This window comes from Euprymna scolopes, chromosome 31 (genome assembly GCF_053919585.1).
Source record: "Euprymna scolopes isolate OS-2025 chromosome 31, ASM5391958v1, whole genome shotgun sequence".
Classification (NCBI taxonomy): domain Eukaryota; kingdom Metazoa; phylum Mollusca; class Cephalopoda; order Sepiida; family Sepiolidae; genus Euprymna; species Euprymna scolopes.
The window spans coordinates 68,058,140-68,074,865 of record NC_136512.1 but is presented as its reverse complement, the minus strand read 5'-3'; the positions used below and the strand labels follow the sequence as shown (position 1 = coordinate 68,074,865).

The following is a 16,726-nucleotide window of genomic DNA, read 5'->3' as shown; positions in this document are numbered from 1 at the left end:
AATTACAATTCCCGATTCTGCAGGAATTTGACTTGCAAGACCATGAATGGTCAACGGATCTTTAAGGCCACCCCTCTTCTTCATTGATCCCGATCTCTCGCTGTTACTCTGACAGGGAGAGGTTTCTCCTTCCCTTGGGGACAGATCTTCATAATTATAAATGCGTTTTCTAAATTTGCGGTAACCACAATTCCTCTTTGTATAGTCATTATCAAAATTTTAACCATGGGGAAGTGTCTTTTGGCAGTTAATCAATTATCAACGCCACCCCTGTCTCATACCCTCACCCACAGCAGTGTGTGGTCCCTCTGTTTATTTGCCTCTAATTTTGTTAGTTTAGCTAAGCAATGTTATCAGTTGACACATTTCAAAAATTTGTTTATTCTTCATATGAATAAATGAATAAACCTTACTGATTGGTGTTGAATTCGATCTGCCATGTTTTCTGTTTGTTTATACAGTCATTTTAATATCAACTCTCCGTTACCCATTCATTTCGATTATTGCAAAAGTTGACATTTGCTTTGTGGCCTATGCAAGACAGATGGCCCAACTATTTATGACCAGCCATTGTGGGGACTCTGTTGACACAACAACGACACATCTTGATAAATGTCATTGCTCTTTATCATAACCTCAACAATTCCTATTTCCTCAGAAAAATTGAAATTAACGAGACTCTCTCTTCATTATCAGATTAACATTTCCTCTTTTCTAATTTTAAATGAAATAACCAGGCCCCTCACTTATCATATCCCATCATTCCTGTAATCAATTCGAAAGTAAGTTTTTCTTCACCCAAAACTCTGTGCAAGCTGGCCTTAACTCTATCCTACAACACTGTCACATCATAAAAAAGTCCACACAAAATCAACCAGACTGGCCAAGTAGTTTCCGAGAAACAGCAGAGTAAATGTGGTATTGTGGTAACTAATCTCTATTAATCCCTAACTGTGCAGCAAATGGTTATCATAATACTTAGTTTGCTGCACCTGGTCCATACAAAATTTCAGCCACATCAGTTCAGTAGTTTCAGAGAAAAAGTGGAATTGACAAACAAAGAGAAAGATATATATTGTTACTAAGGGGTCACCACTTATCAATGCCTGAAGGCCACTCAAAGATAAAGGTTAATGAATGTCAGGTAGCCGATGAGACATCACTGAGATTGTTGTGGACTGATAAGGATCAAGAAGAAAGATACAACTTGAAAGACAAAGGATACCGCCTGTGAAATTGTGAGGTAGGGGTTGTGCAATCCTCAACCACACTTCTCCTGAATCTGCACTGTCAGAGTCCAGTGGCAAGGAGAAGTTCAGGATGACTGAAAACAATGCCGAGATAAGCAGAGAGCACATACAGCACCTGGAAGTCCAGGTTCTACATTGCTTAACTTCAGTGATCCAGCGGGAACTGGAGTGTTAGCGTGATCATGCCGTACATAATATATTGAAAGCAAAATAAAATATATTGAAAGCAAAACAAACATAACAAAAAATAGTGTTTTTATACGTCAGTCCAACTGCCTAGTGTGCAAGATTTATGCATAATGCCAACACACACATATTATCTCGGTCTTTATAGTAAGTGGAAGACTTCATTATTATCCGTAAGGTGGACACCACAACAGTGATGATCGGTAATGGTGAAAAATGGGCAGAATTTAAATTATTTAAAAAGACAGTTCAACAAAAACTTCTTTAAATTGAACTTGAAAACGATCATTTATAATCAGCTGGGAAGTAGCACCATGGTATTGTGTTCTACAGGTGAGTAGTTCTAAGAAAGAAATTTTGCTCATAGAATTTTCATTTACTTTTAGGCATAGAGAGTATAAGGGAAATTGTTGATAGTGGTTGTAGCTTGAGTTGTTTTATACTTGGAAACCTCTGCGTGCCTCCTCAACAGTCACTAATGTGAGAAACAACACAGCCAAGAGAAAAAATGAAGGAAATCATGGAACATTCTATCTGAGAATTTTTCCTTCAAATTCCTCGACCTAACATTCACGGGCAATATGAACTGGAACAAACGTACCTCTCCACCGTACTGTATATCGGTACTCTATGGCTGACTGGGATAGCTTCCGTACATTCATATCTGATCTATCTCTGCGTTCCATGTTTAAAAAGGATGTGTCCTCTATAGTATCACATCTGACCGAATGGATACTTGTAGGCATAGACCGATTCATGCCATCCAAAAAATTCCAACAAAAACCTAACAGCCAGCCATGGTTCTCCCCAGAATGTGCTGCTGCCATTGCGCACAGAAATCACTTTTTTCATTAGCTACCAACGTAATAGGTGTACTGAGACTAAAGCTGCTTTCAGGACTGCCAGCAGCCACTGTAAAAGAATAATAAAAAATGCAAGAGAGCTATATGCTCAGTCCGTTAAATCCAAAGTAGCTGAGCAGCGGCTTGGTTCCCACCAGTTTTGGCAAATAGCAAACAGGATCCTGAACAGAAGTGTGCATTCTATCCCAACCATCATCAATGGACATGAGGTCATCTCATCAGCATCAGACAAGGCCAAACTATTTGCCAAGAACTTTGCAGCTAATTCTACTCTATGCGACAAAGGCCATCAGCTTCGAGTATTTCCTCCTATAACAGACAATGCGCTATGCAACATACAAATATCTGTGCGTGAAGTCGCCAAGCTAATCAAGAACCTTGATTCTAGTAAAGTAACTGGCCCTGACGGCATTCCAATTATAGTGCTGAAAAAGCTCCAACCAGAACTTGCCTCCATACTTACAAAACTATTTAAGCGTTGCCTTAAAGAGAAGTGCTTTACAACACCCTGGAAAACCTCATCAGTATGCCCTGTATTTAAGAATTCAGGTGATAAGTCATCTCCCTCTCAGTACAGACCAATATGTCTCCTGTGTATCATGAGTAAGCTGCTAGAATCCATATTAAATAGAGAAGTAGTCAACCACCTCAGCAGAAATAACCTTCTTAGTGACATGCAATGTGATTTCTGTTCTGCTAGATCTACAGCAGATGTGCTAACGGTTATATCTCATAGGATTAGTGAAACTCGACAAAGGCTTCCTTTCTAGGACAATTGCTCTTGACATATCAAAGGCCTTATGGCATAAGGGCCTACTTCACAAGATTTCCAGCTTCGGTATAACTGAAAATATTTTCTCAATTATTAAATTATTTCTCTCTGATAGGCTCATAAGAGTAGTGGTTGATGGGCAGAAATCAAAGGCCCACAGTATTAATGCTGGAGTCCCTCAGGTGTTCATCTTGGGCTCAATTCTCTTCCTGATCTACATCAATGATCTTCCAAGACACATACTTAAATTATTCGTTGACATCTATGCTGATGACACAACCATCTATGGCAACACTTCAAAGGTTGTAAATGACAAAGTTCTCTCTGATTCTCTCTCCTCTGATCTTGAGCACGTGGTACAGTGGGAGAAGAGGTGGCTGGTTACGTTTTAATGCATCTAAAACCAAGCTCCTCTGTATAAAAGCCAAGTATGTCCAAGGATGGAGTACTGCTGCCACATCTGGGCAGGAGCTGCTAAAAACAGCCTATCCTGCCTTGACAGAGTATAAAATAGACTTTGTGGCTTAGTGGAGGATGCCCTTTTCTCTTCCCTGCAGCCTCTCTCCCACAGAAGAGATGTTGCGAGCATGTCTTTGTTTTATTGTTATTTCCATGGCATGTGCTCGTCTGAGCTTCAATCACTGGTCCCCCCTCGACAATCTTTCACAAAAACACCCGTCTGGCTGAAAACACTGTCATTAATTTTCCCCACTCTTTATCTGTGCCTAAATCCAAGCGTAGATTCCATGAGCAGAGCTTCTTTCTTAGAAGTGCACGCCTGTGGAACTCTCTTCCGTTTGCCTGTTTCCCACCTGACTACAACTTGGATGTCTTCAAGGACAACATAAACAAATTCCTGACAAACAGCCTCCTTAAGACATTTTATCAAATCTCCAATACTAACGATTACTACGATACTATCCCATTGATTACTGTACACGCAATAATCCTTATCCCCTAGTGGCTTCCGGCCCTTGATAAGTGGTGACCTCCATTAAAAAAAATAAATAAATTTAAAAAAAAGGAGATTGCGAAGGTTGCTGCAAAGAAGGTGGGTTCCCTCTATCGAGCTAGAAGACTACTCACACCCTACACACACAGGCTACAAGGCCACTATTTGCCCATGCATAGAGTATTGTTGCCACATCTGGGCTGGTACATCTACCACTAGCCTCTCTATCTTGGGTAGGGTTCAAAAAAGAGTCTTCAATAGGTCCAACTCTGTCAACTAAACTGCAACTCCTGCCCCATCGCCACGATGTTGCATCTCTGTGCCTGTTTTATAAATGTTTTAATGGAATGTGCTCTGATGAACTCGTTACCCTTATGCCCCCTCGAGATACATATCCACGACAAACCCACTTAGCAACAAAATCTCACCCCTTCACTGTTGAAGTCCCTAAATGCCAGGAAGCGTTCTACTGTTTCTTCCCTCAAACAGCTAGACTTTCCCTTTCTGCTGTTTCCCTGACTGTACTGATACGCAGAAGTTTAAATGTAATGTAAGCCAACATCTTGTTAATCTTTCCGAGGAATGGTCCCAGATAGTAGCCCCTTATGTCCAAGTGGTGATATGCCTTGTTTGGGGTGAACATGAGTTTTAAAAAAAAAAACAATATTGAGGTCAACAATGCTGTCACGTGGGGGCACACAATTATCTACAAAAAATAAAAGTGATTTTTCTTTCACAATCTATCATTTACTTTTTTCTTTTTGCTGGTGTTTAAATGCTATCTATCTTTTATTCAAATATGAATGTTGGCAATTAAGCATGTACTAGCCTGATGGGTGCCCAGCGTTGCCTGGGTGTTTGGAAGTGTGTGTTGAGCAAAAACAAAAAGTAGTAGGCAAGCAGGTTCGAACACATACCACGAAGGAGGAAAAGAATGTGAAAAAAAAGAAAACGTGACATCTTTGCTGTTGTGCCCATTGCCAAACCGGAAGTGACGAATATTTAAATTAAGGCAAGTCAATCAAAAAGAGAATGACTTTCGAAAATATCATTGAAAAAAGCTACCCCTCTCCGTAGAAAAATACCTAGTTGAAAGTGAAGGAATTAATGTTTTTTGCCAATTTTTCGATATTTGTCGTCCGAAGGGTCGAGCTTAAAAATAGATACCAATCACATGAAAAATCCGTCCCGTCTGCTGAAAGTTTTAGGCAGACATACAAATATACATACGTACATACATTAAAACAGACAGATGAGATTTACATTATAGAAGATTATATCGGCTGATGTTTCTTATGTGGGTAAAAAATAAAAATATGCAAATTTAAATTGGTCAGTTTTACCGTGTTAGACCTAAATAGCATTGCATTTGATCAATCAATATTTGATTTTGACAAGCAATTTTCTTTCCTTTTTATCTTTGCAGCATGTTCTTTATACTAAAAAAGTGTAATTAACTTTAGTTTCTTTCTGAGAATAATTATTCCGGCAAGGAATTAAAGTCTGGACAAATTTAAATAATAACCCAAAATGATGGAAGAGATATAACTATTTTCACATGAAAGTAAAAATTAGTTATTTCCCTTATATTTTGAGCTTTAACTTGCACATTGTTTTTATAATGTAAAAATGTAAACTAAAATACAATTAGCGAATAGCTAGTAATGTACTTTTTCTGGAAATCGCTTCAGACAAGACATGCGATCACTTGATGTAAGGTGCTAAAGAAAAAATAATGCTTCAAGGTCAAAAAATAGCCAATAAGTGTTAGATGAATAGATTCCAATCTAGAAAACAGCAATTCTTCCTCCTTTGCCAGAAACATCATTCATGGAATAACAAAATAAACAAAGTAAGAGTATTTTGTTATTCATTAATTTTTAACTTTTTAAATTTGTTTTATTTCTTCCTTTTGGTTAATTCGAAAATTTTAGAAAACCTTTTATGAAATGATTAATTTTTTTTTTCTTTTCATTTTTTTCTGGTAATAAATTTGCGCCACCCACGCAAACATGCACATGACAACAATCATCAGTAACATTAGACATATCCTTTTCTTTCTTCATGAGGGGCTGACCCCTTAGAGTTGATACCACCAAAAAAAAAAAAAGAAAAAACCTAAGAAACTAACAGTTTTCTTTGACAAAGACGTCTTATACTGAAAATGTCGGAGAGTGGGGGTATGATTTTAATCATTTAATAAAATATCTTATAAAATCATTTGTTTTTCTAAAATTTTCAAATTCATTTTATAATGTGACCAAATTCCTATTTCTTTTTTTTTTTTTTTTTTTTTTTTTTTTTCTAAAAATTTACTTTTTTTATTTATTCATTTTTTTTCAGCGAGTTTACGATTTGAGGTTTTCAACTTTGGTGCTAAAATGCTGGTCAGCAAGATGGACATGGTTGACAGGGTAATTTATTGGACGTGGGTTAACTCTGATATCATTGCTATTGTAACCGATAATGCAGTCTTTCATTGGGATCTTTGGCAAGGTAAGACCATCTACTTATAACATTACTCAAACCAAATGAATAGAATCCTTTCTATAAGTAGGAGAGTAATTCTAAAGGTAAGGCCTCCTATTTTTTTTTTTTTCTTTTTTTTTTTAACTCAAAAAGTTGAAGAGCTATGAAGGCGGGAGTGGTCCCATTAAAATGAGCAACCTTTTGTGCTCCAGAATTTATTTTTCTACATAGTCACCACCATTCTCAATGCACTTTTGTCAGGAATTCAATGTCGCATCTCTGCTTCTGATGCACACCCATGATGGGTTGCTTTCTTAGAGTCTCACATTATCCATATCTGCAACAGAGATTAAACTTTTAGGTCATGAATGCATAGGCACTCTCTCTAAAAGAAGTTTTTGACAGTTGTTGGTTTATCTCCATGTAGGGAGTTCAAGTTCTACCCCAGCGTGATTCCCGGCCCTGTCGGTGGGGCATTAGAATACGCCGACTGACCCCCCTGCAGAGGGTAAAAGTCCCTCAATGGGGATCCTGGATATGACCTTAAACTATATCCAGTGGTGAGGCCCCAGCTTGTGGGCTTTGGGGAGTGTGGAGCCACCCTTTAATTACCATTGCTCCCAGGTCCACTCTGACCCGGAGTGGTAGTACCTGTTAGGGTCCCAACGATGGGTTAAATAGAAACCGTCATGAAAACAATAAATATATTCTATTAAAAAAATAATCTTCTAAATCTTTGGATTCGACATTAAATAACCCGAAAAGGGTTGATAAGCCGTAAAACGAAAACAACCAACCAAACCCAGCGTGATTCCAGCGTTATAAATCCAGCTAAAAGAATGCTCTTTAAAACCTTGTTACAAAAGGTAACTTTTGAAATATTTCTATGACCAAAGATATCATAAATTTTAAATTTTAAGATTTATGCGAGTAATTGAACTCTGACCTCCTCCAAATACCCTCATCCACTTCCTTGCTACTAAGTTTATCGACTACATCGTTGGCTTAAGTAAAATTTTTCTTTTTTTTTTTTTTTTTTACATGGAGGTCACCACTTATCAAGGCCTGGAAGCCACTCGGGGATAAGGGTATTGCATGTACAGTAATCAATGGGACAGTATTGTAGTAATCGTTAGTATTGGAGATTTGATAAAGTGTCTTACTAAAGGGGGCAGTTCATCAGGAATTTGTTTATGTTGGTCTTGGAGACATCCAAGTTGTAGTCAGGTGGGAAACAGGCAAACGGAACAGAGTTCCACAGGCGTGCACTTCTAAGAAAGAAGCTTTGTTCATGGAATCTACGTTTTGATTTAGGCACAGATAAAGAGTGGGGAAAATTAATGACAGTGGTTTCAGCTAGACAGGTGTTTATCGTGAAAGATTGGTGAGGGGGGACGAGAGATTGAAGCTCAGACGAGCACATGCCATGGAAATAACGATAAAACAAAGACAGGCTCGCAATGCCTCTTTTGTGGGAGAGAGGTTCCAGGAAAGAGAAAAGGGCATCCCCCACTAAGCCACAAAGTCTATTTTGTACTCTGCCAAGGCAGGATAGGCTGTTTTTAGCAACTCCTGCCCAGATGTGGCAACAGTACTCCATCCTTGGATGTACTTGGCTTTTATATAGATAGAGAATTGCATCAGCAGTGAGATATCTTCTGGAACAGTAGAAGGATCCCACCATCCTCCCAGCGACCTTGGCAACAGACTTGATGTACGTGTTCCATTTTTTGTTAAATGTTTTTAAAGATTACATTTAAATTCATCCTTTGTTGTTCTCGTTTAATTTCTTACATTTTTTTTAACAATGTTAAAAGGATGAATGAAATGAAGGCTTCTTTTTGCTGGACGAAACAACCCCGGTCAACTACAGTTTCATTGACCGTATCGATTAAAGCTGTGTCAGCTAATGATACTCCATCATTTTTTCTCTTTGTCTATTTTCTATGTTCCCAGCTTCATAGATAAACTAGCAAGCTGCTCTGCGTTGCCCGGTCGTACAATATGCATAAATATCATATTGTAATGCAGAATTCTTATTCATTATAAACAGAAATACCATAGGTATTAAATATAACCTTAAATTCCTAAAAAAAAAAAAAAAAAAAAAAAACTTAGACATGTGCATGCGAGTATTATGTTTTTTCTAAACAGTTCACGTCTTGTAAATAAAAAAAAAAATTAAAAGCTAAAATTGAAACCAAAGCCTAAAGACAATGAGCCAAGTATGAAAACCATTAAGCCAGCTTGATGCGATCTTTAAAAAATGTTTTCAAACCTACTTATTTTTAACATGAGGAAGCTGTCATGTGAATGATTCATGCATGCACAATCGTGAAACAGTTGACAAACAGATAAAAATATGATCCCCCACCCAGTGCCAAATTTTCAATTTTGACCCCTTCGCAGCCCTTTTTTTTTCTGGATGAAAACTAGTTGAAGTTTTCCACATGTCTGAATACCCTACATACTAAAGTTCCTCTCTAAAGCAAAAAGTCGTTTAATATATAAGTTGAAAAGTATCCTCTCACACACACACACACACACACATTCTCACTTTTATAGATATATAGATTAACTGTTTTATTTGATAACCAGTGTAATGTACACTAACACAAGTGTCCATCAAAAAGCAATCTTATGCACAATGTGTATGCATTTTAAAAACTTCTGCCTTTCTTTACTTCAGGAGATTCCCCGCCTGAATGTGTATTCAACAGACATAATCGCTTGGCCTTCAGTGAGATCGTCAGTTATAAAGCTGATCGCAGTCTCAAGTGGTTGGCCGTAACTGGGCTCACACCAGAGGTAAGAAAAACTGGATTACTTTAAATCTATGGATTAACTCATTTTCCCAGGGTCATTTTTTTTTTTTCAGTATTATCCTTATTCGTTTATTTATTCATTGACGAGCAGAGTTGCCTTTCCGGATCGTAAAATATATTTTAATTCATGCAGATTTTGTATTTATTATTACAGAGCCAATTCTCTATTGAACCTAATATATAATACTAATTTCAAAAGTTTTTTTAAAAAAAAATGACTTCGGTGCCATCAACTAGAATTGAAATCAAAACATTTAGCGCTCCATCTGCGTTCACTGCCGATGTAGCTACCAAGAGATAGGTAAGAAAGATTTAATATTAAACGACTTAAAGAAATGAATTGAATTTGGGTATGCGCAAAAATAAATAAAAATATGTCAGCAAGTTGAAATGAACATTTTGCATTTCAATTTGTTGACATATTTCTGTATGTGTTATTCATCCAAACAAAGATTTTACTCGTTATTAACCATCTTTGGTGGATGATTACTATTTCTTGTTAATTTCAGTGTTATATGACCAGTAGTTTGAGTTTATAAGTTAAATATTTGCACACACACACACACACACACACCTAGATGTTGTTTTATTTATATAGATTTATTTCATGAGGTTATTCTCTATCCCCATTGGGTTTACTATGCTTTTATAAAGAAAATAATTTTTAAGTAATTACAAAGAATTTGAGGGCATTACAACAAATCTCACATGTTCAAATTGAGTTATCTCCCTTTGGGCTTTTTATTTAGATTTTCAAAATGGTGGACAAGATGGCTGCTCTTCGATTACTCATAGAATTTGTTTTTCTTAAAAACAAAACTACTTGATTAATTCAAATGATTTTTGGAATCTGATATCTGTTTCATCATGGCTACGTACATAATATAGATTTTTTTTTTTCTTTTTTTAACATGGGGGAATTCTGGACAAGAACCAGATGATCTTATGTGTGTGCATATATTTATACTAGCTAGAGTAATTTTTAGTTGCTTTTTTTTTTTTTTTATTGTTTTTTTTTTTTTACACCTCAAACTTAGTTTTCAAGATCAAGGGGCTCCTTCCAGAAGCTATCATTTGATTTCTATACAAGATACATGGATATCCGACTGTTCAAATAAGACTCTTTAACCCCCCCCCCCTTCAACATTGGAGAACACTGATTTTCCTCTCTAATTTACCACTTTAGTTTATATTTATTGTGGCCTTTTCTTGGTCCTACCAGAATCTTGTATCTGAAGTTATTTGGTCTGGTGAAGTAATAGCTAAGTGCTATTACTTGAGATCATTAGGAGACGGTGTACCATTCCTCGTATAAGCCAGTTTATAGCTATGTTGAAGAAATTTTATTTGGGCTTCGGATACTATGTAATTTTTTAATATTTGGTCAGCATAAAGAAATGAAAAGAGTAAAATGATTTGTGTCGAACGTTGCGAAAATTGAAAGTGTCAAAAAATGGAAATATTAAAACGATTCTTGTCGAACTTTATGAAAATTGAAAGCGTTGAGAAATGGAAATATTAAAATGATTCTTGTCGAACTTTGTGAAAATTGAAAGCGTTGAGAAATGGAAATATTAAAATGTACTTTGATATTAGCTTTATAAAATCCTTTAATACAAATGTAATACAACCATTGGATACTTCATAAAATTTCACTCAGTTTGATCTTGCTAAGAAACAAAAGGGAGATAACTCTATATATAACTTAGAAAAAGCTGTATTGTAATCAAAAGTTATAATTCATAGAAGTTTGTTTTGGGAAACAGTTTAACCCGCAACTCTAACATAGTGCATATGAGTGCATGGGAAAATATCAGCAGCAGTGAAGGATTGTTGGCTTGCAAAGAAATTAGCAGCAGCAGCAGCCAAAAACTGTGCATATGTAAATTAGGAAGTGTGCACGAGAAGAAAAAGCGGGGAGATAAAAATGCACCACGTGCTCAGGAAAAAAAAATAAAGTCAACGTCAAAGAAAATGGACGTATAAAGAATAGCCCAGCTGTGGCTGACATGCAGTCGGAGGGAAAAAAAGTGTATACCGGGCAAGATGGACGATGGCAAGAGAGTTTTAAGTGATGTCGAGACTGGAAAGTAATGGTAATAAATGCTTCCGTTAAAATAGAGAAAAATGCCGACCCGGATTTTATTTATTTTCAGTTCTATTTTCATGAATTACTAAAGTAGAGTATAACGGCCACACAACATTACACAACAATATAGGAAAAAGTAATGAAACATTTACGATTACGTTGTTAGAAAATAGTCCGGTTTGTTTTCCAGTAGACCAAGGTAAGAAAAAAATGGTAAAGAAACAACTATATAATAAATAAATGTTATCAAAGGCAAGATAAGTTACTCTTCTACCTACCTGGATAAGTTTTTTTAAGGTGTGTTTTAAGTGTAAAATGCAAGTTTTGCTGAGCACCTAAGTTAAAACAGAAATAAAGATGGTGCCTTGATGCTCTTGCCTATATCATTGCTGTGTGACTTTTACGAAACTGTTTCAGAAAACTTTTTTTATTTATTTATTGCGTTTTGCACCAGTCTACAATTGCGATTATATTTTGCAACTAATGAACATTAATCAGAAGTGACTTTTCCAGGGTATTCATCATAAAGCACAAACAACTTATGTAAGTGTAAACAAACACAGATGGAAGTTGATTTTAACTCAATTTTATCTTAAAAATTATTTAGTTTTGAGATTTTATTCTTTGCCATTAAACTGAATGCTGTATATATTATTGAGAAACTTTATTTCCGTCATAAACGATTAATAAACTCATATTCCTTGCATTTTTTTTTTTTTAAATTGGTTGCTTATTTCAGCTTTCTAAAATATTAACATCTTAATTATGATATACTTTGTTTGCAATTTGTAATATATATTTTACAAAACCTGTATTTTTCATGCAAACTTCATTTTATATATAAATTCATGTAATTATGAATAAGAAAAAAAAAATTAATGAAATTCTGATGATTACTTGATTTTTACGATTTTTATTAACAACACATGTATATATAGACCCTGGAAACGTTGTTTTAAGACATTCATAGTGTAAACACTATATTAGTTTCGCATTTTTATTATTTTTGTATGCTGAAAAAAATATGAAAGTTGCTGAATTCAATAAAATTAATAATTACCTCAGGTTAGGAGGACTTCTCAAATAAGAAAAGATTAGATATAACGAAAAACAAACTGTTTCAGCATTTTAAAATACTTATTTACAACTGATTTATAATTACCTCAGTCTAGGAGGAATTCTCAAACAAAGAAAGGTTAAAGTAATGAAAAACAAATACTTTCAACATTTAAAAAAGTACTTATTCAGAACATTTATCGTTAACTCAGTCTAGGAGAAATTCTCAGTGAAAGATTAGAGGTGAAAATTGAATAGTTTCTGAATTTCAAAATACTATTTATAAGACTTATTCGTTCTGTTTTAGAAACTCGAGAAAGCTTACTGCTCTTTCAATGGAAAACTAGGGGACTGACAGTTTCATTTTTCATCATCTAGATGGAAAAGTAGTACGAGACAAAAATAGGAATTAGATTTTTTTACCCAAAGCTCTGAAATAACGCACATAACTTCCAGTTCGCATGTACATGTAAACAGAAAAATTGTTCCTGATGCATATCCCATTTTTTAACAAAATTACCTCAGTCTAGAAGGATTACCCATTCATTCATAACTAATGGTTTTAACATTTTCAAATAATTCATTAACATTTAGTCATTTTTATGTGGTTATGGTGGTATGGGGAACTCTCATTTTTCTACAGAAAATTTGATGTCAGCATATCATCAGCCCATTTTACTTTGAACTGTTTTTAATGCACATGAAAGTATTGTTTGATTTTTTTTTTTTACCTGAACTTTTTAACAATTTTTTTTACATTCTTAATTTACCTACTGTTTCCTAAAACAAAAGAATTGCAATTTTACTAATTTATGAAACTAACTTGGGAAATACATCTTCTTTGCTACTGCTCTGAAATAACATGCATAAATTATATTAAATGTTTTCAGTTCACATGTACATGCAAACACAAACCAAGGTTGCAGGTGAATTTCCCATGTGTGTGTGGGAGAGGAGAGTACACACGTGTGTGCAAAGAGAAAAAAAAAAAACTTAGTAATTCAATGAGTTAGCATCCTTTTATATCCCCTCGGACCCCCCCCCCCAAAAAAAAAAAAACGTCCTGCTAGTAATATATATATCATTTTAAAAACCAAATGTGATGCTAGATTTTAAAAAAAAAATTTTTTTTTTTAATAAATGCAAAACGTGTAAAACAAATTTCGGATAAATTAGCCTTCATCAATAAATTAGACATTTTTCTTTTTTTCCTTTTGGTGTTCATTGTTCTAATGAACACCAAAGATAGCTAACTTTTTGTGATGTTAAATGGTGACTGTTATTAATCTTTTCTATTCTCAATCAGTGAAGAAATCCTTCTAGATTGAGGCAATTTAAATTTTTGTCTCATTAATAGCCATCTGTATGATTATTAAATCTAAATAGAATTGTTTATTTCATTTAAATCCATAAAAAAGATTTTTTTCTTTTTGCTTGTTGTTTTCTTTTTCTACAATTGTTAATTTATTTTTCATTTTTTCTTTTTTTTTTTTATTCACCCCCAAACAAGACACATTGCCACTTGAATTTGCTATTTGGGACCATATCTACAGCAACACTATGTAAGGAGTTGAGCAGCAAGATATCTGTTTACTTTACTTCTAAATTTCTGCATGTTAGTAGAGGCAGGGAAACAAGAGACAGGGAGGGAATTTCAATGTTTAGCAATTCATGGGAAAAGAAACTTTCAGAGTGGAAGGCTTTCTGACATCTAGGGACCTCAGCAGTGATGGGGTTGGATTTTGCTGCTTGTAAGGTCAGTTAGAGGTATTTATGTCGAGGGGGTACAAGTGCTACAAGTTTGTCAGATCACATCCATTAAAGTATTTGTAAAACAGTCACAGGGCTACAACATTGTGGTGATGGGATATTGATAGTGCAAGACTTTGTTTGAGACTTATTTTGGGGTTCTGTCCATCAGCCCAGATGTGGCAACGTTACTTCATGCACAGGCGAATGGTGGCCTTGTAAAGATATAGGATATTGTCGGGTGTGAGTAGTTTTCTAGCACAATAGAGTGCCCACCTTCTTTGCAGCAGCCTTTTCATTATATTCAAAATATTTGTTCCAATTCGAATTGACTGTGAATGTTAAGCCGATGAGTTTGAACAAAGCTTGCTTGTTCTTTTTTTTTTTTCTGTAATTGTTAACTTATTTGTTTCTTTTTTTTTGTCTTTGTTTGTTTTTTTCTAGGAAGACCGTATTTCAGGTGTCACCCAGCTTTATAATGTGGACGAAGACATCACCCAATGTATCAATTCTCACGCTGTGTGCTTTACACACTACAGGTTTGATGATAACCCACTTTCTTCGACTGTCTTCTGTGTGGCTTCAAGAGATTTGCAAGATAAAGGAAAGGTAAGTCAGAATATTGAAAATGAACTAAGCCAACAATCGTCTCCCCTTATCATCACTATTTGAAGTATGTAAAAACAAACACAAATATTTTAGATTGTTAGATTGGAAGTGGAGAAGGGGATTAATAAATGCTGTTAGGTTGAAACCTAACAAACCCATAAAGTGTAAGCAATAATACATAGTTATGCCCCTTTGTATTTTTACTAATAGTTAAGTAGAGTTCTCGTGTTCTAGTGTTGCCTGGAAAAATTAAGGAAACCAAAAATTGGAGTAGTGGGGTGAGGAACAAGCAGTCTTTGGTTTTGATTTAGTATTTGATAAAAAATTAAATGATTTACTTATTAACAAATAAAGCGAAATACACTATGGTGGAATTAAACTTTGTAAATGAAATAAATTTTAGGGATGTGAAGGATAGCTATTGAATTATTTGCTCATCAGGTTATAGTTTCATCAAATGAGAATCGTATATGTTGTGTTCTCACCCACATGTGATCGCTCATGTTCCGCTCTAGCTCATGAGCGATCAAGCAACCCAATCAAATGTCTTTTTATACATACATACGCGACGTGTTTATACAGTGTCTTTTTGCAATCATTCCTTATTTCATGAGTGGCCATTTTATGTGTGATTGTGTTGTGTAGTGGTTGTTGATTGGTTGTAACTAAAATGAATAAATTATTTGTGCATAAAAACACAAGGAGATTTTGCTGAGTTTTTAAGGTTTTATTGGAGAGGAATTTATTCATGAATAGAGAGACTACCGAACTAAAATTATTTCCTTAGCTTAATCTATCTTAACAAGTATTGAGAGACACTGACGGGCAGACCTCGAAAGAACATTGGCCTTAGATTATTCACATTATTGGTCGTGTTTTCTGCATGATTGGACTTCCTGGAGAGAACTGACTAGAAACTCTGTTTCTCTCTCTCAAAAATGTAATTATCATATGATTGTTTAACTATGTTTTATCTAGGGAATCTGACTTTTCATCCTCACTTCAAATTTTGATACAATTGGTGTTGACTCCACCCCACACTGAAGTGTTGAAGTGTAAAAAATAAAAATTTAAAAAAAGAGGGAAAAGAAATATAACATAAGAAATAGGGTTGGTGAAAGGACAATAGATGGGAGATTGTTCACTGGGATGGACAAAAGAATTTTGACATGGGATTGTTGATCAGGTTGTAGCAATGATGGTAACAAAAAGATGGAACAGTGGATGTAGATATATTTAGATTTGGTTTGCAGGCATTTTGGGGAGTGACTATGGGATTGTGACAGTCAATGAGTTTTTATGACGTTAAGAGCAATTTTTTTTTTTTTTTTTTTTTTTTTTTGTAATGGTCAACAATTCAGTTGTAAGATACTGGATGCCTGTTAAAGTTCAAACATTGTTGAAAATGGCTCATGGCTCGGAGCAGATGGGAAATGACAAACACTGCCTGCCTCGATAGTAGATGTGGACTTTAACATTTAAAGGACCGGGAGTGTCACTCACACACACACACTTCCAACAAATATGTACAGAAAACATTGTGTTTTTTATTTTTATACTTGTGCACCTGTGCCAAAAGCTGCTAATACGTAAAAAAAAACAACAAGAACGAGAGGGGATGGGAGAAATCCACAGCACACAAAAGTTGTCAAGCAAGAGAATACATGGTCTCACAAAATCCTGTCATGTGTTTCTAGCTATACTCTATTTGCAGTAAAGTCATTCTGACATGTACAAATGTGACCTTTATCAAAATTCATACGTTTACTTAATAATCGCTACTGACTGGCATAGGAGCTCAAATATATAATAGGCTGTGGTGTGTTTTGAGTGAGACCTTTCTTTATAATTTACAATTTAACAAAAGAAAAAAACAAAGACAGGGAAAGAGATTACCTATAACCTT

At 35.2% G+C, this 16,726-nt stretch overlaps 1 protein-coding gene across 3 annotated transcripts in view; it reads left to right on the top strand.

Moving 5' to 3' along the window:
- Window positions 1-16,726, top strand: part of LOC145255800 (clathrin heavy chain 1-like) — a 172,453-nt gene that overhangs the window by 131,918 nt on the left and 23,809 nt on the right. For all 3 annotated transcript variants that reach the window (XM_080114485.1, XM_080114484.1, XM_080114486.1), the window contains 3 exons: window positions 6,367-6,519; window positions 9,182-9,300; window positions 14,656-14,820. In XM_080114485.1, the coding sequence (XP_079970611.1) occupies window positions 6,367-6,519; window positions 9,182-9,300; window positions 14,656-14,820 (437 nt within the window). The remainder of the gene's footprint in view (window positions 1-6,366; window positions 6,520-9,181; window positions 9,301-14,655; window positions 14,821-16,726) is intronic.